This window comes from Brassica napus, chromosome A8 (assembly GCF_020379485.1).
Source record: "Brassica napus cultivar Da-Ae chromosome A8, Da-Ae, whole genome shotgun sequence".
Classification (NCBI taxonomy): domain Eukaryota; kingdom Viridiplantae; phylum Streptophyta; class Magnoliopsida; order Brassicales; family Brassicaceae; genus Brassica; species Brassica napus.
Window position 1 is genome coordinate 12522881 of NC_063441.1, and position 26150 is coordinate 12549030.

Below are 26150 nucleotides of genomic sequence, written 5' to 3' on the forward strand. Positions count from 1 at the left end.
GTTCTACTCTTTCAATTGAACTACATTCGGCTTGATCTTCGAAAGGGGTACGTAGCAGCCTTTCATAAGGTTCAGTCCGAAATCAAATCAAAACATTTTTGTGCCTTTTTCGTCTTTTGTTATCGAGCTGCGACTCAACTAGGTTTAAGGTTTTAGGTTGCTAGAACTATGTAACTCGCTGACAGCTCTTGTGGCCAAAGCTTTTATCATCTTTTGTAATGATTATAACGCGCTTACGCATATTCAAAATAAGATCAACTTTTTCTAAACTCGTTTATTGTCTTTAAATATTTTCCGCATTTATTTGGTCACTTGCCGTTGGCTCTCGCGGAGAATCCGAGACTTCTGGCAAAGTTAGAGTCTTTTGACTTTTCTTATTTTACAAAAATCGACAGTGCGAATTTCGGTTCCCACAAATATATCGAATTCTTTGAATTCACCAATAAGTATTACAACAATATATATATGTATATTCAAGGATAAATAATCAAATATGTCATCAAAAATAATAATGTCATTTAAAGAATACTACTTAATTAGAATGAGTAATCCATCCATCAGATGTAGCCACAAAAATTTTCCAAGGAAACAAAAAATAATCTGGTGGAATAGCTGTTTTTTTTTCGAACCACATCTGTTGGAATAATAAAAAGAAGCATCTTCTTTTCAAAAAACCACCTCCGAAGACAACACTTATTTTTCCTATCTTGTTTCCCACTCCACAGTATTAATACCTGCATTTCGTAAAACTAATCTGTAAGTATTATATCGCATTATTAAATTTCAATGCTAGCTACCTCTAAATATAATGTACTTTTTTTTTCATTTAATCCATTACTCTTTAATTTTGAAGAGGTTCCTTCTTATCGTCCCACATATCCAATCGCTTTCTAGCTTTTTCCACCTGAATAATTACAGAATAATAATATTGATAATTTTGATACACCCAATTCAAAAGTAACTTATAAAAATTGGTTAAGAATCAATAAGTTGTGACATGATATCATGCAACACTAACCTCTTTGTCCCAATCAGTTCGATACGTGACGTAAAGCAAGATGAGAGTTTGCATGAGGGTACCTCCAATCATCCCGGTCCATATTCCCTATCATCATTTTCACATTTTATTTATAAACATAAATAATAAAGCATACATTATACAGAATTTTAACAAACCTTGGCCTGAAAGTTGAAAGTGAAGCCGAGAATACAGCCAACAGGAATACCAACTATATAGTAACAACCAACATTCACATATGCCACGAATGCTTGCCATCCACATCCCACAGCCACTCCTGCAAACAAATACCAAACCGAAAATTATTTAGACCGGTTCGGTTAACGTACAGTACTGGTTTTCTCCGGTTTTAACTACAACTTAGTTGCATGAATGTACCGGACAAGACTGGCTGGATTCCGTTGAGGATGATGGTGACGGCGAGGAAAGGGCAGAGGTCAGAGACAGCTTTAGCCACCTCAGGGTCCGACGTAAAAATGTAGCTGATGTAATCACGTGCCGCCATGACCGCCAGGGCTTCCGCGACGGAGATTATGAAGGAAACTACAGTAGCCGTCCATGTAGAGAACAATGCCGATTTCGGATTTGCTGCTCCAAGCTCATTACTTGTCCGTACACTATCATATATAGTTTTTTTAAAAAATTAATAATTTAGTTTCTGCCATGTTGCTTAATGATTAGAACTGTGAAAATAAAAAAAATATTCTAAACTTTGACCCGCAGTTATTATTTTAAAATAACTATAGATGTTTATACAATTTGTAATGTCAAATATTATTTATAGTTGTTTTAATGGTTTTAGTTATTTGTATGTGTGACATTTTTATATTGTATTGTATCATGATAAATAAACTATTATTATTTGATATCGCCGTATAAATCATTTCTAAATTATACTTTGTATGAGTTATTTTAACCAATTATTATGCATATTAATATACTTATTTTATTGAAACCAAATATTTTTGAACAATATATTTATGCAAATGAATATCTTATAATTTTATGCAGAACTAATATAAATACTAACCTTGCAGCTGCATTGAAGCCTACGGATACCATGAAGGATAATGCTGAAATTGACATACTGCAAAAAGAAAAAAAATGTTAAAAAAAAAAGTTTACTTAATTACAAATTATGTTTAAACTAAAGTTTCAGCAATATTTATAAATGTTTGTGTTAAATATCTACACTTCTCACATCGTTTCTAACAAAATAAAATCTCTATCAGATCATTTAGGCAGGGAAGTTTCCATGATGTACACAAAACTAAAAAGATATTCACGTATCTTTCTCCTTTGTTTTCAAATTATTTTTGGGGATTAATATGGTCAAGACTTAATGAACCAAAAACGATCCGAACAACGAAAACAAATATGATAAAACCGCGATATATAATAAATTAATAATGGACATACCAGATGGAGAGGGAATCTAGAGAGAGAGCAGGATCTTTCAGCAAACCAGCAAGAAGAACCAGAATCTGCGAATACCACATTTCTAGACAGATCATAACAGCCGAACCAGCAGAGAGTTTGAAAAAACTCCATAGACCTTGGAACGATCTCCAGCTAAGACCAGTCCACGTGTGTCTAAACCTCTGACTTTTCGTAATATACAAAGTCTGGGCTCCAACTATAACCCACCAACATATAGTCAAGACATAAGCGATGCCCATAAGCCCCAAACCCATTACGTAAACAGTGATATACGTTAGCGAGATCTGGAGGAGAAGAGCGGCAGCTGAGATGTACGCACTAGGAGTCACTATGCTCTGTGCCTGGAGGAATTTTTGGGCCGTGAAGTTAACAGCGTAAGCGAAGATCTGAGGGATCAGGCCCGCGATGTACAAGGAACCCATATACGATACCGTTTTCGGCTCACCTAATAAGACTAGAATCGGATACGAGAAGGTGTATAGTAGTGTCATGGGTAAACCAACCAAAGCGAGGACTATCGTTGCTCTTTGGAGATAGATCCCAAGCATATCGTAACGGTGAGCTCCGTGTGCTTGTCCACATAGAGTCTCGACTGCACTTCCCATACCTAACTGTGTAAAAGAAGTAAAACAAGGTAAATTAATAAAAAAATGTCAAAAGGTTAAAATCGGTCATTCGTTACAATTTTTATATCTAGTACTATTAAATCATGGCAAATAATAACTCAGTTATACACTAAAATACAAAAAGAAAAGTAAACGTGTTTGACTGCTACTCCTAACTACAAATGTTGTACGACACAGATGATCAAGCAAAACCGTACTTTAATTCGTGAAAGGTTATAGTCAACAACTAAAACGTCATTGCACGTTTATAGAAAAGTGAAAGACGCATTTACAAAAAAAAGAAGAAGAAATACGCATTCTCTTTTTAGCAAAGAGAATAGATTAATCTCTATATTACTCCAAAATCATTTTTTGACAAAAAAATATGCGAAGTTCTTTACATTTTTACCAAAAAAAAAAAAAAAAAATATGCGAAGTTTCGATCCCTAAGAATTGTTTTTCTCTTTTTTTTGTGTATTGCTAAAAGAACGAATGTTGAGTTATTAAGTCAGTTTTTTTGTTAATATCAATGTCAATAACTTAAATAGTATTCTCTCTTTATCAAATTGAATGGAGGAATACTAATTGTAGTGATTTTAACAAAATTTTAGTTTATAACAACAACTAATCTGAAAATGAAGGAATACTAATTGGTGATTTTTAATACTTATGATTTATGAACCTTTCCCATAAGTGTACTTGACATCAAATAAGTTTATTATTTCGTTTAAGATATGCTTACAAGGTTTTATCAAACAAACAACCATTCAGCATAATGACAAAACCGTAACCATCAACCACAAAAAAATGACGTGCACAGTTTTCCTTACTGAGAATGATATTCAATATTTCAATGCATTAATAATAAATTAATAATAAGATCTCAAGTAAATTTAGATAGTATGATTTATATATTCATTGCGGGGGAAGAAAATACTCCGTATGTTTCTTAAAGTTATATATTCTAGATTTTTCACATATCTTAATAAATTATATTAAATTTGCATAGTTTTTTATGTTTATTTTTTTTCATAATTTTAAGCCAATAAAAATTTAACTAGTGTAATTAAGTTTTTTAAAGTTTGCAATTAGTTAATAAAAGAAAATATAAAAATTGATCTTTTTGATATATTTTTTTCTAGAATATGTATTTTTAAGGAATGAAGTGTAGAAAAAAACCTTTTAAAATAAGTACTCATATATATGATATTCTCTCTATTTTACAATACATGATCTTTTGACTCATTGCACAAAAATTAAAAAATTATTTTTCTCCACAAAATAATTTTACAAATATTATTTAAAAATTGTTTGACCAATAAAAAAAAGTTAATTGGGCCAAAATAGTAAAACAACGTACAAATTAAGGATCTACCTTGAATAGTTAAAAGTTAGGTTGAACAATAATCTAAATAGTATGGAAAATACAGATAAGCCCTTTTGCAAGGTTAAAGAAAAATATGATTATAGTAATTTTAGGGATATTAGTCTTTATAATTGGTTGGACAGTTCAAAACAGTAGATTATGATATTTGCCTAAATAAATGCATAACCGGTCCTGGACCAAGCCTAATGAAACATTTGTCTTAAGCCTTCAAAATTTTTGAAAAATTTTATATGTAAATAGATCTCCAAATTTGTAAAAAAAAAAGTTCTAAACCTCCAAATTTTTGAAATCTTTACTAAATAGTCTAGAGCCCCCAAATTCTCTACATGATAAGTGGAGTGTAGAGAGTGCAATTTCACTTAAACAAATGACTGCAAAATTTAACTAGTTACACAATTTTTAATAAAATTAAAAATAATATTTCATATTTTCTGAAATATAAGATGTTTAGAATAATTTTTGTGTTCCAATATATAAAATGTTCTCATCTTTCTATGTAACTTTAAATTTATCAAAAACTGTATAACCAATCAAATTTAATAGTTCTATTTTGTAGTTGGTTGATAATTTCAATGATATTTTTTAGGTAAAAAGTAATTTTTGTAATAAGTGTGTACTACCTAAAACATCTTATATTTAGAAACAGAAGGAAAATGAGTATAAATATATCCAACCTTCATTTATTTTAAGACAACAAACAGAGTGAATAATATTTAAAGTATTGTGACTGTAGTCCTTAACCAAGTGGCACAAAATCATTGAATGGTAAGAAAACTAATAAATAAATCAGTTCAATAGATCTGTTGGAAAATGAATTCAGATCATTAGATGGTAAAAGAATATATGTGATGATGATATAGATTTTTCACATATATTAATAAGATCCTATTCACTTTCAAGTTTTAATTAGTTTAAAACTGTATTTGTTTTTATAAAGAAGATTTTTTTTGTTTATCCATACAATTTTATCATTCATATATTTAATTATTAGTTTATATTTAAGTTATAGAATAAGTTGCATTAGTTTAAATGTCAAAATAGTCTTTTAAGATTTAAAAAAAACTAAAACATCAATTTTTCTAATATATGAGGAAGGAAAGCTTAGTTAGGTGTACATGCTGACCTTAAAAACCAAATGGAGGCATCGTTAAACTTAACTAGCTAAGATTACTTCTACAAAATTAATATTAACACGGTAAACGATGTTTAAGAGTAGTTAATACTCTATTAGTTACCTCCTAAAGATGCGAGAAAATGCCACCTTTAACATTAACTACGAGTAAAGAAAAATCAACTATAATAATACCAATATGTCTCCACCGCTCTACACAAAAAGTAAACTTACCATGAGGCCATAGACGAGACTGAAGCAGCTGTTTCCGATGGAAGCCGCGGCGAGTTCTTGACCGCCGAGATGTCCGGCGAAGATACGTGCAGAGATACTCATTCCACTGTTGACTATGTAGACAAGTATCGCCGGAAGTGCTAACCGGAAAAGTAATTTCATTTCTATACACGCGCCTAAATACAAGCGTTTCCGGTACGGAATGCTACTCTCCGTTAAAACGCTCTCGAGTCCGACGTCCGATGGAGGCTTTTGTTCCACCAACGGTCGTTGGAGATCGGCTCTCTCCGTCGCCTCACTTGACGTATCCATTATGTTTCTAACAACAAAATCAAATAATGAATTAGAGATTGGTTGTATAAAGACTGAGAGGTGATTTGAGGATCTGTTCTGAAATGAAGATAAGAAAAACACCTTTCTGTGGGTATATATAGCCAGGAGTGGTGACACCTAATGTTTATAAGTGTGTACTGGGGTATAACTTTTTAATAACTAGGTGTGTATTGAAAAATGGGTGTATGTGTTCTTTTAAAAATGGACTGTACGACTTTTAGCGAGCACGACATGAAACTCTGGGGTGGGATCTGCTAAAAAATAACTAAAAAATATAGTAGTGTAGAATTAATTATATAAAATAATAGAATGTAGAAAATCTTTACAAAATCGTCAATGTCAGATTGGGAAATAAAAACTCATACGGGAAGTAAAATATTGAATTTTGACCCAAAAAAAGGAAAGTAAAATATTGAATATAAATAACGTGTATACCTTAATTGATTGTATTCATAATCACTAATCAGAATGGCGAAATGCTATGATGATGCAGAGAAAATAACCTTTTTTAAAAGTGTGTATGGGATAATAGGTGTCAATGTTCTTTTTAAAATGGAGTGAGACTTCAAGAGAAGCACGATATGAAACCCCGAGGTGGGATCCAAGGAAAAAAAAAAACAAAAAAGAAGAAGGAAATGTGTAGATTAATTAATAGAATGTAGAAAATCGTTACTAAATTGCAAAGAAAGATTGAGCAATAAAAAGTCAAAAGAGAAGTAGAATAATTGCATAGAAAAATCGTGTACACCTTAATCGGCTATTTTTAGGGGTGGGCATTTCAGTTTAATTAGGAGTTCAGTTTGGATTATTTGAGTCTAAAAAATCTTGAACTAAAATCAACCCAAATTAGTATGGTTTGGTTTATATTCGGTTTGTATTCGATTCAGTTTTAATTCGGTTTGGTTTGTATTTGGTTCGGTTTAATTTGGTTTTGTTTGTATTTTTCAGTTCAGCCGAATTAATTTTTTAGTTTTGTTCTAGTTCAATTACAAACTTATGATTTATAAAAGCAAATCATTATTTGATACTAAATTATTATTTCCTTTCTATTTAAACGTAAAATCAAACATCACAATAAATATGTAGAAAATGTTATCAATAATTTTATATTATTATTTTTTGTCAACTTTGAAAAGTCACCGGAAAAGGCACCGGATAATAATTTTATATTATTATCTTCAAATCTAATATAAATATTATAAAATAACTTTTCTGTTTTGATGTTAATGTATAAAATTCATATTCATATTCTTTTATTTTATTTTTAAGTGTGTTTATTCTATTCATTTAAAAGTAAAATGTATAAAATTATGTTTAGTTGTTTAGACTAGATGGTTAAATATATTAAATTTTAATATTATTAGTATATTTAATTAATCTAATTAAAAACACTTCGATTTTTTTGGTTTGGTTTAGTTTTAAAGTGGGTTAATAAAATCTTGAACCAAACGGATTAGACATATACTTTGGTTTGGATCAGTTTGGATTCTGTTGGGTCGGTTTGCCCACCATTAATTAATTTTTCTGTTGTAGTTACAAATCCTACAAATTTATACAACTGGGCATTAACTGTTGGATTATAATATTTAGATATTAATTACTCTTAGCGCAATATGTGGATCATTGATAAGTTCTTACGCAAAGCCGTCGTCCGCATCAGGCTACCAAGCGAACTTTGATATCAATAAAGTTCTTGGGCATTGTCAAAATGTGATGCAATGCATATATATCTATATATATTACAAAAGTAGTTTAGATGCTTCCAGTTATATTCAAAAATATCATAAAATAGTATTGGAAACTAAACAATCTAAAATATTTATGATTTATATTCCTTACAGAATTTAAATTTGGTCTTGGGTATGAGCTTAGTACCCGGAATGTACCACTTGATTTTTTTATAATTTAGAGTACGAGCAGTTAAGCTTGCATATAAAATACCAGTTGGCACGGACAAGAGTACGAGAAAGTCTTAATTCTAAATTTCTAATAGGTATTTTGTTCCTCCTGTTCTTATTAGACCCGAAGTATAGTTTTATTTTTTTTAATCATTATTATATACTTACTCTAACTTATATTAGCTGTATAATAAGCTTCGAAATGTCAACAATGGACCATTGGTCCAGCGGTGCCTGAGATTTTATTGCGGATACTAAAAATATGGATGCGTAAAACATTTGAATATGCAAGCAGTTTACCCCCCCCCCCCCCCCCCCCCCCCCCCCCCAAAAAAAAACATTTGAATATAATGTTAGAAATGAACTACTCGTTCCAGTAAATATATTCAAACGCCGATCGATACCTTAAAGACATATCATCAAAAATAACCAAATCACTCGCTTCCAACTATTCAAATGATAAATGACTATGTGGTTGATTTGGTCACTAATAATAAGTGTCAGACGCGTGAGACGAGAAAGTGGGTTGTTATGCTTGGATTTTTTTTTCCATTTTTGTCGACGTGTAGTTTGGTATGTTTTAGTTAAGAGAGTTAACTAACTTAGAATATCGGCACGTGACTGTTTACATCTGATATAAAACTACCATATAAATGAGATAGAATACGAGTATACGATCGTGGTAAGTGGTACCCCCTTGTATCCTGACCACGAATACTACTAGGGGGAATAATACAGATAACATTTGGAAATAATGAGATATATCGGATCCTCTAGATCTGTCATCGTGCATAAGAATGAGCCTAAATTTGTTTAAAAGAAATACTGATTTACAAATAGATTATAAGCAAATAATTTCACACCCACTGATGAAGAGGGTAGTGGTTACCCAATAACAACCAATTCATATTATATGTATAAGCAGGGGCGTCCCTATGGTTATGAAGGCCCTAAACCAAAAAAAAAGTTGGGGGCCTACGTAATTGTAAATCCATTTTGTTTTTATTATTTTGTTTTTGTTTTTTCACTAACATATTAATAATGGATTGACTTTAATTCATTTTGATGCTGGTATATTCTTTTTTACTTTACAGAAATCCAAAATTAATTATAAAAACTTATACTAAAATTTTCAAAAATGGGGGCCTCTAAATATGGGGGCCCAAGGCCCATGCTTTAGTTGGCTGTGCCAAGGGACGCCCCTGTGTATAAGAAGGTAATCAAGTGACTAGATTTCATATATATACTTTTAAGATTTATGGTTATGATTGATATACTCTATATTCCAATGGAAAGAAATCAAGAATTGAAACAAATAAATTCATTTATTCTATCAACAAACAACATGGCGAAATGTAACTTTCAACCGGTGTATGATGGTTAGCTAAAAGCATAGCACCTGGTAGCTCAAAGTCTTGTTTTTATTAGGATGGCTGGAACAAATTAAGTACAGCTAAAATTTGGAAAAATAACAATTCCTTAAAGTTTCTTAAGTAAAGCCAAATTCGAACCGAGTCTAAATAAAGTTATATAGAGTGTCGACCTAAGCTCCACTAATGATCCAATGGGAACATGATTCGAAAAATATAAAACAATACACCAATTGACACACACTTTATGCGTATTTTTTTTCTTATTTCATTTACTTAGTTTTTCACTTTTTTCTATTCTTCCCTAAGACTTTGACTCGAGTGTTAATGATGTTTTCACTAAATTTCTTTACTAATTAGTAGTTGACCTATAAAATAGCTGGAACGTCCATATTAGCTAAAAGATCCATATTTTTGGATTTTCACATTTATTAAGAAAACTAGGTTAAGATCCGCGCCTTGCGCGGAATAAACATTATATATATAAATTATTTTACATATTATATATTTATAACATATTATGAAATAAATATATATTGAATAATTAAAAAGTCATTATCTACTACTTATATAATTAAATTGGTGCAAACATATAAATAAATTTTATAAATCGAAAAAATATTTTTCTATTTGATATGATATATAATTAAATTTAAATGATAGTAACATATATATGGTATATTTTAATATTAATATTTATTAGATAATGCTTTTTGCTCATATTTTTTTATCATTTGTATATGTTATAGCAAAAAGTCTAAATTAGTGATAACAAAATTTTCATTATGGGATTAATGATTTAAGTAATTTATAATATTTTAAAAAATTAAGTTGTCAATATTTTTTTCAAAATGTTTATCAAAAAAAAATGTTCAAAGTAAATTTCAAAATTAAGATATTTATATATTTTTATATGGCATATAGTTTAATTTAAAATGATACATATATTTATATATCTTTTATTTTTGATACTTATTAAATGAGACTTTCAACTTATATTATTTTTTAATTATTTGTATCATGTCATAACAAAAGTTTTAAATCATAGATCACAAAATTTAAATGTGAAACTTTTAACAGTTTTAGTAATTTATACTCGTTTTTAAAAATTCAAAATATAATATATAAATAATTTTTTAAATTTTTATTATATAGTTACTATGATTGTTTAATTTATTTTAATAGCTTAAAATTAAACAAATATAATTATAATACACACTGATTTTTATCAAATCTTTATTATTCAAAATTATTAATTGTCATATATACTTTAGCCACATTAGGCAATTCCGTAATCTTATTTAAGAAAATAATGAAGCACATTTAATAGTGTATTTATTGTGGTTTAATAAAAAGCTTATTATATATTTAGATGGACCAACCTATTTCTCTAAGGATTCTAAAAATCATTCTAGTGATGACATGTGGCTACAAAAAAATGTTGCAATGCTTCTCAAATAATATATAGGGGATATATCAAATTTTAGTTATCAATACATTATTTTTTGTAATCAACTATTTCACACAAGTTTTCACTAATAGAATTTTAATAGATACAATTATGTTTTTTGAAGTTTACAATTTACATTTAATTTATGCACTGAAAATATAAAAAAATGTATCTTTTTGAAACAAATTTTTTTTCTTCTAAAACATAGATCTTCTAGGAACATATGGAGTATGAAACTAGGTGATACTCCACACAGAGAACAAATATATTTTTATAATAACACAAAAAGCCAAATAACCAACTTTATTAAATAAGAAAATATTAAAAAGTTTAACAATGCATTATTAGAGAAACCCCAATGATAATTTGAAAGCTAGATAAACGTAATAAGAACTTTGAGAAAAAAACTAATAAGAACTTAGAAAAATAACTAAAGCAGCCAACTGAAACTTAACGTTGACACCAGTGGACAGAATAGCTGGACATAAGATAGCTATCATCTTTCTCCAATCCTTCAAGTTCGCTCAGCCTTTCTTTGATATCTGCATTTCTTCAGAAATGTCTTGCACCTTTTTCTTGAAAGTCTCATCATTTGATCTATAGTCATAGCAAACATAAAACAAGAAAAATATATTCTGACGGTTTTATCTTTTTGTATATGTAATGTTTCTGTGATATCCCTTTAATGTGTACATCTTTTACATGTTGCAGCGTAGCTGACCAATTCCAATACAGGCCAGGAAAATCAGATCGAATGATTGTTCTTATCTCATTAGTAATTAGGGAATCACGTTAATTTGTAGCTGTAGAGAAAAATAAAAATATAACGCAATCACGTATATAAAATATATGTAAGTTTCTTTTTACCACAGTGATCCATTCACTTTGGAATGATTAAGAACACCTAAGACATTCATAGGTTGGGCTTCTCCTTGATTTTGACCCTCATTTGCCATCTGGAGATGATTTGCGTTCTAAGAACTACGATGCAGAAGTTTACTGAATTATTAAAAACACCGTATAAGCTATATATATATATATACTAGGGCAGGCCCGCACATCGCATATGATTTTGTATACACAAATGCTTGAGTTGATATTTATTTTTAGACTCAAGAGTTTGAGCCCCCTAAGTTCTTATGAAAGCAGAAAGATGAAGAAACTTTGAGAACACATTTTCCCTTTGCCAGTGGCTAAACAAAGCTATATTATGGTGTCAACGTTTTTGTTTTCGATTATTCTTTCTTTGGTATTGTATCAAATTAACTGATTGTTCAACTCATAATTATAGACGTACAAATATTGATTTATGATAAAGGTTGATGATAATATTCTTTTCTTTTTTAATTTTTATTCATGGTGGAGTGTGTGTATGTCAGAAAGAAACCTATAACTAGGTTTTTCCTATGGATTTGTAATATCTATTTTTATGTATAATGCATATTTGAGCTAGCAACGCATATGAATACCTCTAGAGTGCCTAGATAAATCTGAGCTAGCGACGTATAGAGTGCGGGGGAACATAGACATCTGAGTTAGCGACTCATAGTGGATGAGTACGTGGGCCCAAAGACGTTTAAGACGTATATTGTGTGGTGCGGGGTGCATAGACATTTACATATTGACGCATAGTGGTGGAGTGCGGGGCTCCAGAGATGTCTGATGTCTGGACTAGCGACACATATTATAATATCATATATATGTATGAGGAGAATGCGGAGTGTATGGACTAGCTATGTACCATCAGTGCATTGTTTGTTTTGTGTGATGTGTTAGGGTATCATGTTTGTTCATTTTAGAACTAAACTTTTATAGTGGGAGTCTTATTACTGAGTCAATGGTTTGCGTGTTTAGTATCCCATATCTCACTGAGTGATTCTCATGTGGCTCACCCCTCTTTCTTTCCATTGCAAGTTAGTTTGTCGAGTGTTAGATATCTGGACAGTTTTGTATCTTTGGGTATCGCATATTTTATTTCGGTTTTACATTCGATTTATTTAACATATTTTTGTAATTCAATTAAAAGAAATATTTCTTTTGAATCTATTTTATTAAATGTTTTAGTATTTTATTTGATTTTGAATAATTCGATGTAAATCGATATTTTACTGATAGTAACACTCCGTTTTCGTGAGAGGAGAAGGCGGGTGTTACAAGAAGCCTCGAACATTGTTAAAAACATATGTTTGTAAGAGCAATCTGTCAAATCGACAAAGATTTGTGGTCCTTACCATCAAATTAAGTTTAAGCCCACATTTTTCTCCATCACGTAAAGACTAACAACTCAAAAGAATTTAAATTAGCGATCAAGACAAGAAAGTTATGGTGGACAAGTTAAACTTACGTTTTCATACTCAAATAAGCCGCCTCTAAGGTAAGTAAAACAACTTTGTGTACTTTTTCATGAAATAAGTTTGCTATTATACTAATCTTGTGGTTTTTCTCCCATGACCTCTTCTTATCTAGGCTCATAATCTTAGTTTTTTTCCTAAGTTAATGATTTTTGCATCTTTAATATTTACCTTGAAATTCATGTAAACTTAATTATTCATTGTTATTGGCTATTTTTTTGCAACAAAACTCTAGTTCTTAACAAATAAGGAGTCTATGATATATCAAAGTGAAACAAAACCACATAAAGAAAAGTTAAATCACTTGTCAATTGTATTTTATCATTCATTGTTATTTATCGCTGCAATCTGCCACATCATTAGTAAAGTAATGATTTTTGGTGCGCCATAAACAAATAATCCACAAACTTTTGTTGATTACTTGTTTACATCAACTGTGAAATCAACGATGGTCACTTCATTTTGAGAAATGGGAAATACATGCGATGACATAAGCACAGCTAGCTACTTGAAACTCCTGTTTTAGCTGGTGCTTATCCATTTTGGTCCAACAAAGCAAAGCAATGACATGATAGATGTCATAGCGAAGAAGCTGCAGTTCATTCAAACAAAGAGATGAGATGCTTTAGTCTACCAATCAACCAGCTCTGTATTTGTGTGTTATGCAAGGAGAAAGAGAAATAACTTGTTTTATCTCTAGACACCGTTTCTCATCCTCTACGTGTGTAGTTTTAGTGAATGGCAGAGTCTGCATTTAGGTGAGTAAAACTCAAGAATAGTAGCCTCTTCAACGCAGCTGTAAACTCTGGGAATGCGAGTACTTGTATGTTGTTTTCCTAATCTGATTATCAACTTTATGCCAACTTTAGTTAGTTGATAATCGTGTGTTCATAAACTTGATGTGTTGTTTTATAATAGACTGTAAACAAGATTGCAGGGAATGTAAAACAGGGATATAGCTGAACGTGCCAACCATGGCCCTCTATATCTGAGAATGTTAAGAAAAATGCTCAATAAGGATTCCAAGAAAAGAATCTCTGCAGCACAAGCGAGAAATTCTGTCTGGTGGAACAGATAAAATATAGACTGAGAAGTTAGAAAAATATTATGGGACAACAGAGATGAGTTGGAGTCAACCATGAAAGAATGCTTTAAGTGGCATCTTCAATCAGTTGAGATAGTTTTCACTCAACGAGTAGGAAACAAAGATTACTGATAAAATTGTTTCCTTGATATTTAAGATAAACAATGGAATGCATGACTATATTTTATGCACATGCGTACATAAATATAGTTGCCGTTACATTTTACTCAAACCAAACATAACACAATGATAATCTTACACACATACTGCAAAATGTTTCTTCAGCTTCCATTACCATGAGAGAGCTAAGCTTTTTAGAGGACGTAGTCCGCATTCTTTAATCCCCCAGTTTTTTTTTTTGAACCTGAACTCAAAGACTGATTCAGGGGAAGTCACAGTTTCTTCAAATTCGAATACGACCAGATGCTCAAAACGTGGACATAGTGGGTCCAATATATTAGCATATCTTTGGAAAATACCGACATCCCTCAGTTTGCCATTGATGCAATAAAATATATCCGACCTGTACCAAGCAGCAGACTCAACGTCGCCAGGCTTAGTAACCAGCAAGAGGCAAGCTTTAAATCTAAAGGATGTAGGAAAACGTGTATCGAATCCATTCAGTTTCATTGACACTGAACTCCCTGTGGCTCTGTAACTGAAATATGCAGGCACCGTTTCTCCGGGAAAGATCACCCATCCTTTTGTCGATGTCTTGAGGATAAGGTCTACTGCTTCTCGATTCAGTTTGAGGCAGTTAACAAAGCAAAGATCAGTAAACTTTGTCCTGTAAAAAGAGCAATCTAGTCTCTCCAGGGACTCGCAGTTTTCTACATGCATGAATTCTAATGAATGTGGAAGCTGTGGGAGCGAAACCAGCTTTGTGCATCCATTGATTACAAGTTCCCGTAGACGAGACATTTCTTTTACCAATGGGGAAATTTCTTGAATTCCTGTGTCGCTCAAGTGAAGATTTGTGATGAGGTCAAAAGCATGATGCGATTTCCTTAGGTTTTCACTGTATGACATATCTAACCTTTCAAGACGAGACCATGACCTGATTGATGTTGGAATTTCTTCAATAGCAGTTCCGTTGAGCTTTAGAACTCTAATGTTTGTGGAAATCTCAGGAAAGCTTTTCAACACCGAGCAGTAACTGAGATCAAGCTCATCAAGAGATTTCATGTTGATGTTCACTGGAAGGGACATTAGCTTTGAGCAATTTCCGAGATTCAACCGCTTCAAATTATGAAGATTCCCAATAGAAGAGGGGAGCTCCACAAGGCTTGAACATCCATCCAGATTCAAAGTTTCAAGATTAGTCATGTTACCAATAGAAGAGGGGAGTTCCATAAGGCTTGAGCATCCTTTGAGATCCAAATTCTCAAGATTAGTCATATTTCCAATAGAAGATGGGAGCTCCACAAGGCTTGAGCATCCTTTGAGATCCAAATTCTCAAGATTAGTCAAATTTCCAATGGAAGAGCGGAGCTTTTGTAGATTTGAGCATCCGTGGATTACTAGTGTCTCTAGACAAGACATTTCCTTGACCCATGGAGCAATTTCTTGTAATCCTGTGTCGTTCAAGTCCAGCTTCCTGATGCGGTCAAAAACATGTCGGGATCTCCCGAGGTTTTCACTGTATGACACATGTAACCTATCAAGACGAGACCATGAACTGATTGATGCAGGAATTTCTTTTATAGCAGTTCCATCAATCTTTAGAACGCTAATGTTTGTGGAAATCTCAGGAAACCTTTTCATCGAGGAGCAGTATGTGAGATCAAGCTCATCAAGAGATTTCATGTTAATGTTGATCGGAAGGGCTTTTAGCTTTGAGCATCCGGAGAGATTCAAATTCTCAAGATTAGTCATATTCCCAATAGAAGAAGGGAGTTCCTCAAGGCTTGAGCATCCGGAGAGATCCAATTTCACGAGATTAGTCATATTCCCAATAGAAGAGGAAATCTCCACAAGGCTTGAGCATCCACTGAGATACAAATTCTTGAGATTAGTCATATTCCCAAAGGTGAGCTCCACAAGGCTTAAGCATCCATTGAGCTCCAATTCCTTGAGATTAGTCATATTACTAATAGAAGAGGGGACTTCCATAAGGCTTAAGCACAGCGTGAGATTCAATTTCTTGAGATTAGTCAAATTCCCAATAGAAGAAGGAAGCTCCATAAGACTTGAACATCCAAAGAGATTCAGTTCTCGGAGATTTGTGGCAGTTGAAAGATTTGGAAGCTCCTTTAGATTTTTGGAATTATACAAATCCATCCACTTGAGATTTCTAATCGTCTGTACAGATAAACAAAATGCATCATTAAGAAAAAGACGATCCTCAGCTAAAGCATATTATTTTGAAATATGTATATATATTGTACTTACTTTATTTCCTTCCCACAGTTTCTCAAGGTTGCTACATCTCATTTTTATTTCCATTAGGAGCTCTGGATTAAAATTAGAAGGCAGACATGTCATCGGGAATGTGCTCCAATCCAGTAATCTAACTTCTCGAGGTAGACAGTTCACACTTTCTAATATGTATTGACTATTTGTTCGTCTGAGTAGAACATGGTCAAAATAATGACTATCAAGTCTTAAGAATTGGAGATTGGACATTCTTTCAAAGGCTTGGTCACTTATCTTCAACTCCTTCTCCAACAAAAAATTTATTCCTATAACACTTCGACTACCCTGAAAAAAAAAAACCCAAAGATACATAAGCAAACATGATTTGTTATAACATTTTCTAGGAGAAATGCTGAGAACAACCAACGTGAAAACTTACAAGTGTATCATCACGTAGTACTTGGCGTATATCTCCATCATCAACCAAAAACTGACGCTGCCCAGGTTCGTTAGGGGATTGTTTACGAACAATTTCCCTACCCAAACGTGCTAGCAAATCATGCATCCTTATATATTCTTTTGAGTCGACGGATATGAGAGATTTCTCAGCTAAAACACGAAGACGACCTTCCACACCAACAAATTTCTCTGCAAGAAACTCTTCTACTTTGTCAGTCCGTTCACCGTTGAAAAAGCAGGCTATGTGAAGAAACAAAGCTTGATCTTCATCGCATAAGGCATCATAGCTGAACTTTAAAATACTTTCTGTTTCACCGTCAAGTCTAGTTCTTAACCTTGGTAACTCACGTTCCCACATCTCCTTGGACAAGCCTTTGAAATAAGATCCCATAACACTTAGTCCCAAAGGGAGTTTACTAGCAAGCCTTGTAACTTCCCGAGCAAGGTCCCCAAAACCATCATATGGGGATTTTTGACCAAAAGCATTTATGCAGAAGATTTCAAGAGCTTCATCATCACGTGGAAAATCAACCTTGTAAATAAGGTTGATCCGATGTGCATTCAAAATTCTTATATCTTGCGTTGTAACAATAATCCGACTTCCACTGCCAAACCAGCAAGTTTCTTTCGCCAAGGCATCTAGTTGCGCTGAGTGATCCACGTCATCGAGAACAACTAACACTTTCTTATTTTTTAGCCGGTCTTGTGCAACTCCTAAGTGATGGATAGCGACATCATTCTGATTGAGTATTAGAGACAAGAACTTATTTTGTAATTGCAGTTGTGCGCTGTATCTATCGAAACAAGGTCTCGGATACTCTCTTTTGATATTCTCCATGAAGACGCTAAGTTGAAAGTCAGGAGAGTGTTGGCTAAAGAGAGATCTGGCGATGGTGCTCTTACCAATTCCAGAAGGACCCCAAATCCCTATCATCCTCACTTCATCGGAGTCCAAGCGTAAGAGCAGTTCCATACTTTTCATGTGAGCTCTCATCCCAACTAAGCTGTCGAAATCACTTGATGGAACAGAACTAATCAGCTTGTTTGAAACATCTGTGGCTATTTGCTCAATCATGGCCGCTTCATTATCCCTAAACAGAGGAAAGAACATACATCGGCTCAAACGGTTTCCAGATAAGAATTGTTTTTGGCTGCATATATATGCTGTGTGCAATTCTCAAGAATGCCACATTGCATGTTTTTACACAGAAATTTTTGGATAATGTTAAATACACAAAACTCTCAAATTAAAAATCAAGCAAACTCTATTTGAATTCACGCTCCCAATATCTCTTCATTAAATAACCAAACATGTTCAAAATATAGAGAATGGTATAAGTTTTTGTAAGATCATTTAGTGGGGTCACATATGTTAAGGAATAAATATGATAGAACCATTAATCAATTAGCCTATTTAAGTGGTCACTATTGTGAATAAGGTAAAGGTTTGGACATAAGTGTTATGAAATATTTATATGTGGATACCTTAAGTAATTTCTAGTTTAATGAAGGACTGAACTAGAAATTAATTCTCTATATAAAGAGGGTTATGGTCCCCAAAGTAACCCTAGCCGAAAATAAGGAATTCTCTACATCCCATCACTAGAGAACTAAAGTCACATAGGGTTTGCTTTGGAAGATCTATTCCCTAACTTCAGATCTTAAAGCAATGGATACATCAGGTATGCTTCCGCTTATGTCTATTCAATCAGAGAATAATATGGCTAAAAGATTCATATTGATGAATCATTATGGAAATATTCTAACAATTGGTATTAGAGCTCCATATTGATTTTCTGTTTGGATTTAAAGGAAATTCGAATTTATTTAAAGTTTCTAATATAAATTCGGATTTCATTATTATGTGAAAATATTGGATTGTTGAATCTGATTTTTCTCTAAGGTTTAAGATAAATTAAGTATTCAGGGATCTGTTTTAGATCTGATTTTTTGGGCATGTTTAGATCTAGATCTTTGGTTGTTATCTAGTGATAAACATTTAAAATCAGATCTAAATAAAGTTTATGGATTTAGTTCTGGAAAATATTGTTCATAAGGTTATAGCTTTCTGAGAATTTTGTTGAAAATTTTCGGAATTTTTGGAAGAACAATTTTTTCCAGATATGTTCTCAGATCCGCTTTTGGGGTTTTGGCGGCTGAGAAAACCTGTTTAAGGTTATTCTGAAAACCCTAGGTTAGAGACTATTTCGTGGTAGGCATATTTTGTTATTTTGGCCCATATCAAGTTTCTGATTTAATTAATTATTCTGGGCCTGCGAATTTAATTATTATGGCCCAGTTTCTTATGTTTTAAATCAGATGAGCCAATTTGAAACAAACTTAAATCAGGGCCGTTAGCTTTTAATTAAGTTTAAAAAGCGCATAAGGTGGGCTTTGAACCCAGGTCGCGCTTGAAAGCTAACGCCTACTCCTGTGACTCTAACCACTGCGCCGCTTCAGTATTCTTGCATAAAGAGCCCACATACATTTAGTTATTGTCGGCGCAAGAATAAAATCAGTTTTAAATCAATTAATAAATTTGATTATGCATCTTTAATAATTTAAATGTTTAATTAAATCAAGATGTCGGCCCAAAGGAAGACCTCTCTTGATGAAATTTTTCATAAGAATTATTAAAGGAAGTATGTATGTAAATTCATGGCGAATATTTAATCGGCCCAAAGGAAGGTTGTATTTGGCCGGGTTTACATATATACGTATGTGCAATATTCATGCGGATGTCAAATCGGCCCAAAGGAAGGTTTGATGTTTGGCCGAATTGTACATACAACTGTGATGGTAAATACGTGATGATTATATGGTTTTAACATGTGAATAATAAATCGGCCCAAAGGAAGGTTTATTATTTATCATGAATTATTGTCAGTATTTGATCATTACAACAAGAGTACCGCTAGTAGTCGATATTATTGTCCAAAGACTTGATATTGATGTTACATTTGGTATCTTGGATGGGAAGTATAATCAGTTATAATTTATTATTGATTTCTTCAGATAGTGAGTTAATTCGGATTTTGTTCTCTTTTCAGCAACATTGTCTGCCAACTTAGGAACCATTCCAACACTTTCGGGTTCTAACTTTTCCGAATGGAAAAATAAAGTTAAGATTGTTCTTGGGTGTATGGATCTCGACCTTGCGCTAAGGATGAACAAACTTGCTTCTCCTACAGATGACAGCACTTCGGAATATAAGGCTGTTCATGAGAAGTGGGAGCGTTCAAATCGCATGGGTTTGATGATCGTTAAGGACACCATTCCAGAAACCTTTAGAGGTGGTGAGGAGATCAATGATCTCAAACAGTTCCTTGCTGAAATGGATTCGCGCTTCGCAAGAAGCGACAAGGCGGAAATAAGCATGCTTTTGCATCGCTTTAGTACGATGAGATACCATGGCAATGGAAAAATAAGGGAGTACATTTTGGAAATGTCTAACATTGTTTCAAAACTCAAGACACTTAAGACTGAGCTTCCGGCTGAATTGCTCATATACTTTGTCTTGAACTCTCTTCCTCCTCAGTTCAGTCAGCTGAAATCAAGTTATAACACACAGAAGGAGCAATGGTCTCTTAACGAGCTCATTGCGTATTGTGTGCAAGAGGAAGAGAGAATGAAACAAGAGAAGACTGAAAGTGCTCATATGGCTTACACCTCTAAGGGACAGGGCAAAAGAAAGAAATTTGAGCCTGTTAAGGATGATGCTGCTAAGGGTCATACCCAAAAGAAACATGCTAAGGTTGAGGATACATGTTTCTTTTGCAGGAAGGGTGGACACATAAAGAAGGACTGCCCTAAGTATCACGCTTGGCGTGCTAAGAAAGGTATGTTCCTTGCTTTGGTCTGTTCGGAAACGAACTTAGTTGAAGTTCCTAGAAACACTTGGTGGTTAGACTCCGGTACTACTACTAACATCAGTGTTTCGCTTCAGGGTTGCCTGAGCTACCGACCCCCAACTGATGCTGAAAGACGCATTCATGTGGCTAATGGGAGTCCGGTGCATGTGGAGGCAATCGCGCATTTTAGATTGTTTTTTGTTTCTGGTTATTTTCTGGATTTGAAAGACACTTTTGTTGTACCGTCTTTTAGACGTAACTTGGTTTCCGGTCCTTGGTTAGACAACTCAGGTTATTCTTGTCTAACTGAGAAAGGAACCGCTACTTTGTCTTTAAATTCAGTATTTGTTGGGACCGGGAAACTTTTGGAAAAACACAGTCTTTATATGCTTGACATTATAAACTCTAAAGATGAAAGTTTAAATGTTGAATCAAGAGGTACTAAACGAAAGTTCGAAGATGCAAATGCAGGAACTCTTTGGCACCAACGCCTAGGTCACATCTCTAAAAATAGAGTTGAGCGTCTCGTGTCAAAAGGTATATTGAGTTCCGTAAAGTTCACAGATTGTGATATATGTGTGGATTGCATTAAAGGAAAACAGACCAATCATAAGAGATTAGGTGCATATAGAGCTACTGAAGTCCTTGAGTTGGTACATACGGATATTTGTGGACCGTTCGCTAAGGCTTCTTGGAATGGTCAACGATACTTTATATCATTCATTGACGATTATTCTCGATATGCATATCTATTTCTTATTCATGAGAAATCGGAATCTTTGGACGTGTTCAAAAGGTTTAAGGCTGAGGTCGAGAACCAACTCGACCAAAGAATAAAGTCTGTCAGATCTGATCGTGGTGGTGAATACTACGGTCGGTATGATGGCTCAGGTGAACAACGTCCACGACCGTTTGCCAGATACCTAGAGGAGTGTGGTATTGTGCCTCAGTACACCATGCCGGGGACGCCTAGCATGAATGGTGTGTCTGAGAGAAGGAATCGCACTCTTAAGGACATGGTGAGGAGTATGATTAGTCATTCCTCCTTGCCTGAATCACTCTGGGGAGAGGCACTAAAGACTGCAGCATACATTCTTAATAGAGTACCAACTAAAGCAACTGCTAAAACCCCTTATGAGCTTTGGACTGGTCGCAAGCCTAGTCTGAACCATCTTAGGATATGGGGATGTCCAGCTGAGGCAAGGCCTTACAAGCCATATGAAAAGAAACTGGACTCAAGAACAGTTAGCAGTTACTTTATTGGTTATTCGGAGCGCTCAAGGGGGTATAAGTTTTATGATCCCACTGCTAAGGATATTTTTGAGACGGGAATTGTTACGTTCTTTGAGGATATTGATTTGGGGGAAAGAAATAAGGTTAAGGATATCATCTTTGAGGAAGAATCGGCTCCGGTACCCATACCGATTCGTATAGTTACTTCTGATGAAGTAAATTTGGATCCTCAGGTTGATAATAATGTCGTCCCTCCAATTCAGGTTGTCGATGATATCGTACAAGAAGGTCAAAATCAAATTCCTCAAGAACTAGTGCAGCAAGATCAAGTTGCTCTTAGGCGATCCACCCGAGTTAGAAGAAATGCTATTCCGGATGATTATATAGTATTTCTAATGGAACATGAGGAAAATCAAACTCTTTTGGAAGATGATCCAATCACCTTCCTTCAGGCTATGAGTTGTTCCATGTCGGATGTGTGGCTCGAAGCAGCAAAAGAAGAGTATTGGTCAATGCTAGACAATGAGGTTTGGGAAATCGTTAAATTACCAGAAGGAAAGAAACCCATTGGTTGTAAATGGTTATTTAAAACCAAGAGGGATTCGAATGGTAAGGTAATACGATATAAGGTTCGTCTAGTGGCTAAAGGATATACTCAGAAAGAGGGGATTGATTATAAAGAAACCTTTTCTCCGGTATCTTCGAAGGATTCTTTTAGGATAATCATGGCCCTTGTTGCACATTATGATTTGGAGCTTCATCAGATGGATGTTAAGACAGCGTTTCTCAATGGAGACATTGAGGAAACGATTTATATGGTGCAACCAGAACATTTTGCCTTAGGTGATGCAAAATATATGGTTTGCAAATTAAAGAAATCCATCTATGGGCTAAAGCAAGCTTCTCGTCAATGGTACCACAAATTTCATAAGGTTATCACCTCCTTTGGTTTTGAGGTGAATTTGGTTAATGATTGTGTGTATCAAAAGTTCAGTGGGAGTAAATGCATTTTCCTGGTTTTATATGTCGATGACATACTTCTGGCCACTAACGATATTAGCATGCTGGTTGAAACCAAGAACTTTCTTAAGGCAAATTTTGAGATGAAAGATCTTGGTGAGGCATCTTTTGTATTAGGGATCGAGATTCATCGAGATCGCTCTCGAGGAATTCTTGGATTATCACAAAATAGCTATATCGATAAAGTTCTGAAAAGATTTGGCATGCATGATTGCAAACCAGGAGATACCCCAATCGCTAAGGGAGACAAGTTTTGTCTCGAACAATGCCCTAAAGGAAAACTGGAAATTCAGGAGATGCAAAAGATCCCTTATGCATCGGCAGTAGGGAGTCTTATGTATGCTCAAGTTTGTACGCGTCCGGATATTGCGTATATTGTTGGAGTGTTGGGCAGATACTTAAGTAATCCGGGCATGGACCATTGGAAAGCAACCAAAAGGGTCATGCGTTACTTGCAGAGAACAAAATGCCACATGCTCACGTATCAGAGATCAGATAATATGGAGATCATTGGGTATTCTGACTCTGATTTTGCGGGATGCCAAGACAGTAGAAAGTCTACATTGGGTTATGTATTTCTGTTGGCCGGTGGGGCGATCTCATGGCGTAGTGCTAAACAATCACTCGTAACATCGTCCACAATGGCAGCAGAAATGGTAGCAGTCTGCGAGGCATCAACTGAGGGAATTTGGCTGAGAAATTTTGTCACGGGCCTAAGGATTCTTGAAGGAATTGAAAGACCCCTCAAGTTGTACTGTGACAATAAGGCAGCCGTTCTATATTCCAACAACAGTAGGAGTTCAGTGAAGTCTAAATTTGTAGACATTAAGTACCGAGTTGTTAAGGAATGGGTACAAAGTGGAAAGTTTACCATAGAACACTTAGGGACAAACTCCATGATTGCGGATCCTCTGACAAAAGGTATTGTACCTAAGGTCTTTCATGAGCATACTGCTCGTATGGGTATTTTGGTGTTTGAGGATCATTCGGTTTAGTGGGAGTTTGTCATTTAGTTTATGTTCTATGCTTTGGTTGTGTTATGCACATTTTTCTGATCAGAAATAAAGTTTTCGGCATACACTTTGTACACTAAGGTTAAGTTGATCTCACTAAAGTATGACCAGTTGAAAATCGACATGTACAGACCACATTTCATGTGATTTTCATGCTACATGTTTCATAATTGATCTATGTCATTTGGTTGTGCTGATGTAAGTGACCATGGAAGGTTTAGTTATGAAAGTAATGTAACAAAAGCCGCCATGATCCTATGTTAGTATGATTAATGGACGAGATTGTTTATGCTCCTGGGATTAATGGCATAAAGAGCGCTCATAAGGTCTATCATATTCTAAAGCACATATATGACCCAGTGGGTGATTGTAAGATCATTTAGTGGGGTCACATATGTTAAGGAATAAATATGATAGAACCATTAATCAATTAGCCTATTTAAGTGGTCACTATTGTGAATAAGGTAAAGACTTGGGCATAAGTGTTATGAAATATTTATATGTGGATACCTTAAGTAATTTCTAGTTTAATGAAAGGCTGAACTAGAAATTAATTCTCTATATAAAGAGGGTTATGGTCCCCAAAGCAACCCTAGCCGAAAATAAGGAATTCTCTACATCCCATCACTAGAGAACTAAAGTCACATAGGGTTTGCTTTGGAAGATCCATTCTCTAACTTCAGATCCTAAAGCAATGGATACATCAGGTATGCTTCCACTTATGTCTATTCAATCAGAGAATCATATGGCTAAAGGATTCATATTGATTGATGAATCATTATGAAAATATTCTAACAGTTTTTACAAGTTTTTGAATTTTTTGGAACTAACACCTTTTGTTAAATTTTGAGATTAACATTGATATTATATATTGATGCATATAAAGAGCAAGTAAAAATTAAGAGGAAAAAACTGTGATCATTTGGAATTTTTGAGTTAGATTTGTATGAGTTTGAAAGATTAGAAACAAAAAGAAATAGAAAAGGACAAACCAGGTGCTTGAATCGTAACCAGCAATTGTCGCCACCTTCTCCAAAGCCTGTCTCCATTTCTCAGTATCCTCCTTACTTTTACCCTCGCAAGTTTTTTCGAAAACTTTCCCAAAATATCCTCTCAGCTTCTTTACATCAGACGGATCTACTTTATAGAAAACGGGGATTACGGTTTGGCCTAACTCTTCTTTGCACTTCATAATCTCCACCAACTCATCAAGGCACCACTTTGAAGAAGCATAGTTCCTCGAGAGCAAGATGATGGCGATTTTAGATCCTCTAATGGCCCGTATGAGTTCTGGACCGATGGATTCTCCTCTCCTGATCTCATTGTCGATGAATGGTGTGATTCCTTTTCTTTTAAACTCTTTTTGAATGTGACTTAGAAACCCTATGCGGACATCTTCCCCGCGGAAGCTTGGAAAGACATCGTGTGTCCAGTTATGAGACGAAGAAGATGGAGCTGATGAAAGAGACAAAGAGGATGTAAGTGATGAAGGAGAAGGTGGAGGTGATGATGGTACTTGGATTTGGCTCAGGTTCTGAACTCGGATCTTCTTTCTTGCTGGATTCGAAAGTTCATCTCTTTTCCTCTTCCCTCTCTGTTTCTTAATTTCTTTCAAAAACGATTGAAATTTCATTTTCAAAAAGCTTTTTTTTTTTACCGAAGTTGATAAAAAAGAAAATCAGTTTCTTGGTTTTCTTGATGGAATCTGAAGCATACAGCAAGAATTGTAGAGGGAATGATTAGAAGGGATAATCAATCTGTGTGGTAGAGAGAGAGGGACCAAGAATATTTCTAAATAAGATATGTAAAGCAATAATGAACCAAAGAGACTTGTGACAATTTTGTATGCGTAATATGTCATGAAACGTTGACTCGGCCGACTTACAAAGACTTTTGTGGAAAAATATGTCACCAACGAAAAATAAGGTGCATAAAGTC

At 34.0% G+C, this 26150-nt stretch overlaps 2 protein-coding genes across 4 annotated transcripts; both read right to left on the reverse strand.

Annotated features, from left to right (window-relative positions):
• Positions 1 to 492: 492 nt before the first annotated feature.
• LOC106360988 (protein DETOXIFICATION 39) lies at positions 493 to 6372 on the reverse strand. 3 transcript variants are annotated; one of them, XM_048738792.1, is made up of 9 exons: positions 6210 to 6372; positions 5796 to 6114; positions 2438 to 3069; positions 2049 to 2105; positions 1397 to 1635; positions 1177 to 1295; positions 1019 to 1105; positions 839 to 904; positions 493 to 734 (listed from the first exon to the last, which is right to left on the reverse strand). In XM_048738792.1, exons 2-8 carry the CDS (start codon positions 6105 to 6107, stop codon positions 842 to 844), a joined length of 1509 nt encoding a protein of 502 aa, XP_048594749.1. In that variant the 5' UTR covers positions 6108 to 6114; positions 6210 to 6372; the 3' UTR covers positions 493 to 734; positions 839 to 841. The 3 variants fall into 3 exon arrangements, with proteins under 3 accessions (XP_048594749.1, XP_048594748.1, XP_048594750.1); XM_048738791.1 differs by lacking the exon at positions 6210 to 6372 and having other exon boundaries at positions 5796 to 6197; XM_048738793.1 differs by lacking the exon at positions 6210 to 6372 and having other exon boundaries at positions 2438 to 3065; positions 5796 to 6024.
• A 7888-nt stretch (positions 6373 to 14260) lies between these two features.
• On the reverse strand, positions 14261 to 26046 carry LOC106382117 (probable disease resistance protein RPP1). The gene is made up of 4 exons (XM_048738795.1): positions 25205 to 26046; positions 17076 to 18186; positions 16673 to 16981; positions 14261 to 16582 (listed from the first exon to the last, which is right to left on the reverse strand). The coding sequence occupies exons 1-4, from the start codon at positions 25843 to 25845 to the stop codon at positions 14573 to 14575; spliced, it is 4071 nt and encodes a 1356-aa protein (XP_048594752.1). The 5' UTR covers positions 25846 to 26046; the 3' UTR covers positions 14261 to 14572.
• Positions 26047 to 26150: the final 104 nt, after the last annotated feature.

Excerpts from the sequence above, each read along its gene's own strand:
- LOC106360988 (XM_048738792.1), bottom strand. The coding sequence starts at position 6,107 with ATGGATACGTCAAGTGAGGCGACGGAGAGAGCCGATCTCCAACGACCG. Across the intron at positions 3,070-5,795 it reads GTCTCGTCTATGGCCTCATG|TTAGGTATGGGAAGTGCAGT; the intron begins GTAAGTTTACTT and ends TCTTTTACACAG. Across the intron at positions 1,636-2,048 it reads GGCTTCAATGCAGCTGCAAG|TGTACGGACAAGTAATGAGC; the intron begins GTTAGTATTTAT and ends TATATATGATAG.
- LOC106382117 (XM_048738795.1), bottom strand. The coding sequence starts at position 25,845 with ATGAAATTTCAATCGTTTTTGAAAGAAATTAAGAAACAGAGAGGGAAG. Across the intron at positions 18,187-25,204 it reads GGTTACGATTCAAGCACCTG|GGATAATGAAGCGGCCATGA; the intron begins GTTTGTCCTTTT and ends TCCTCTGTTTAG. Across the intron at positions 16,982-17,075 it reads TACTACGTGATGATACACTT|GGTAGTCGAAGTGTTATAGG; the intron begins GTAAGTTTTCAC and ends TTTTTTTTTCAG.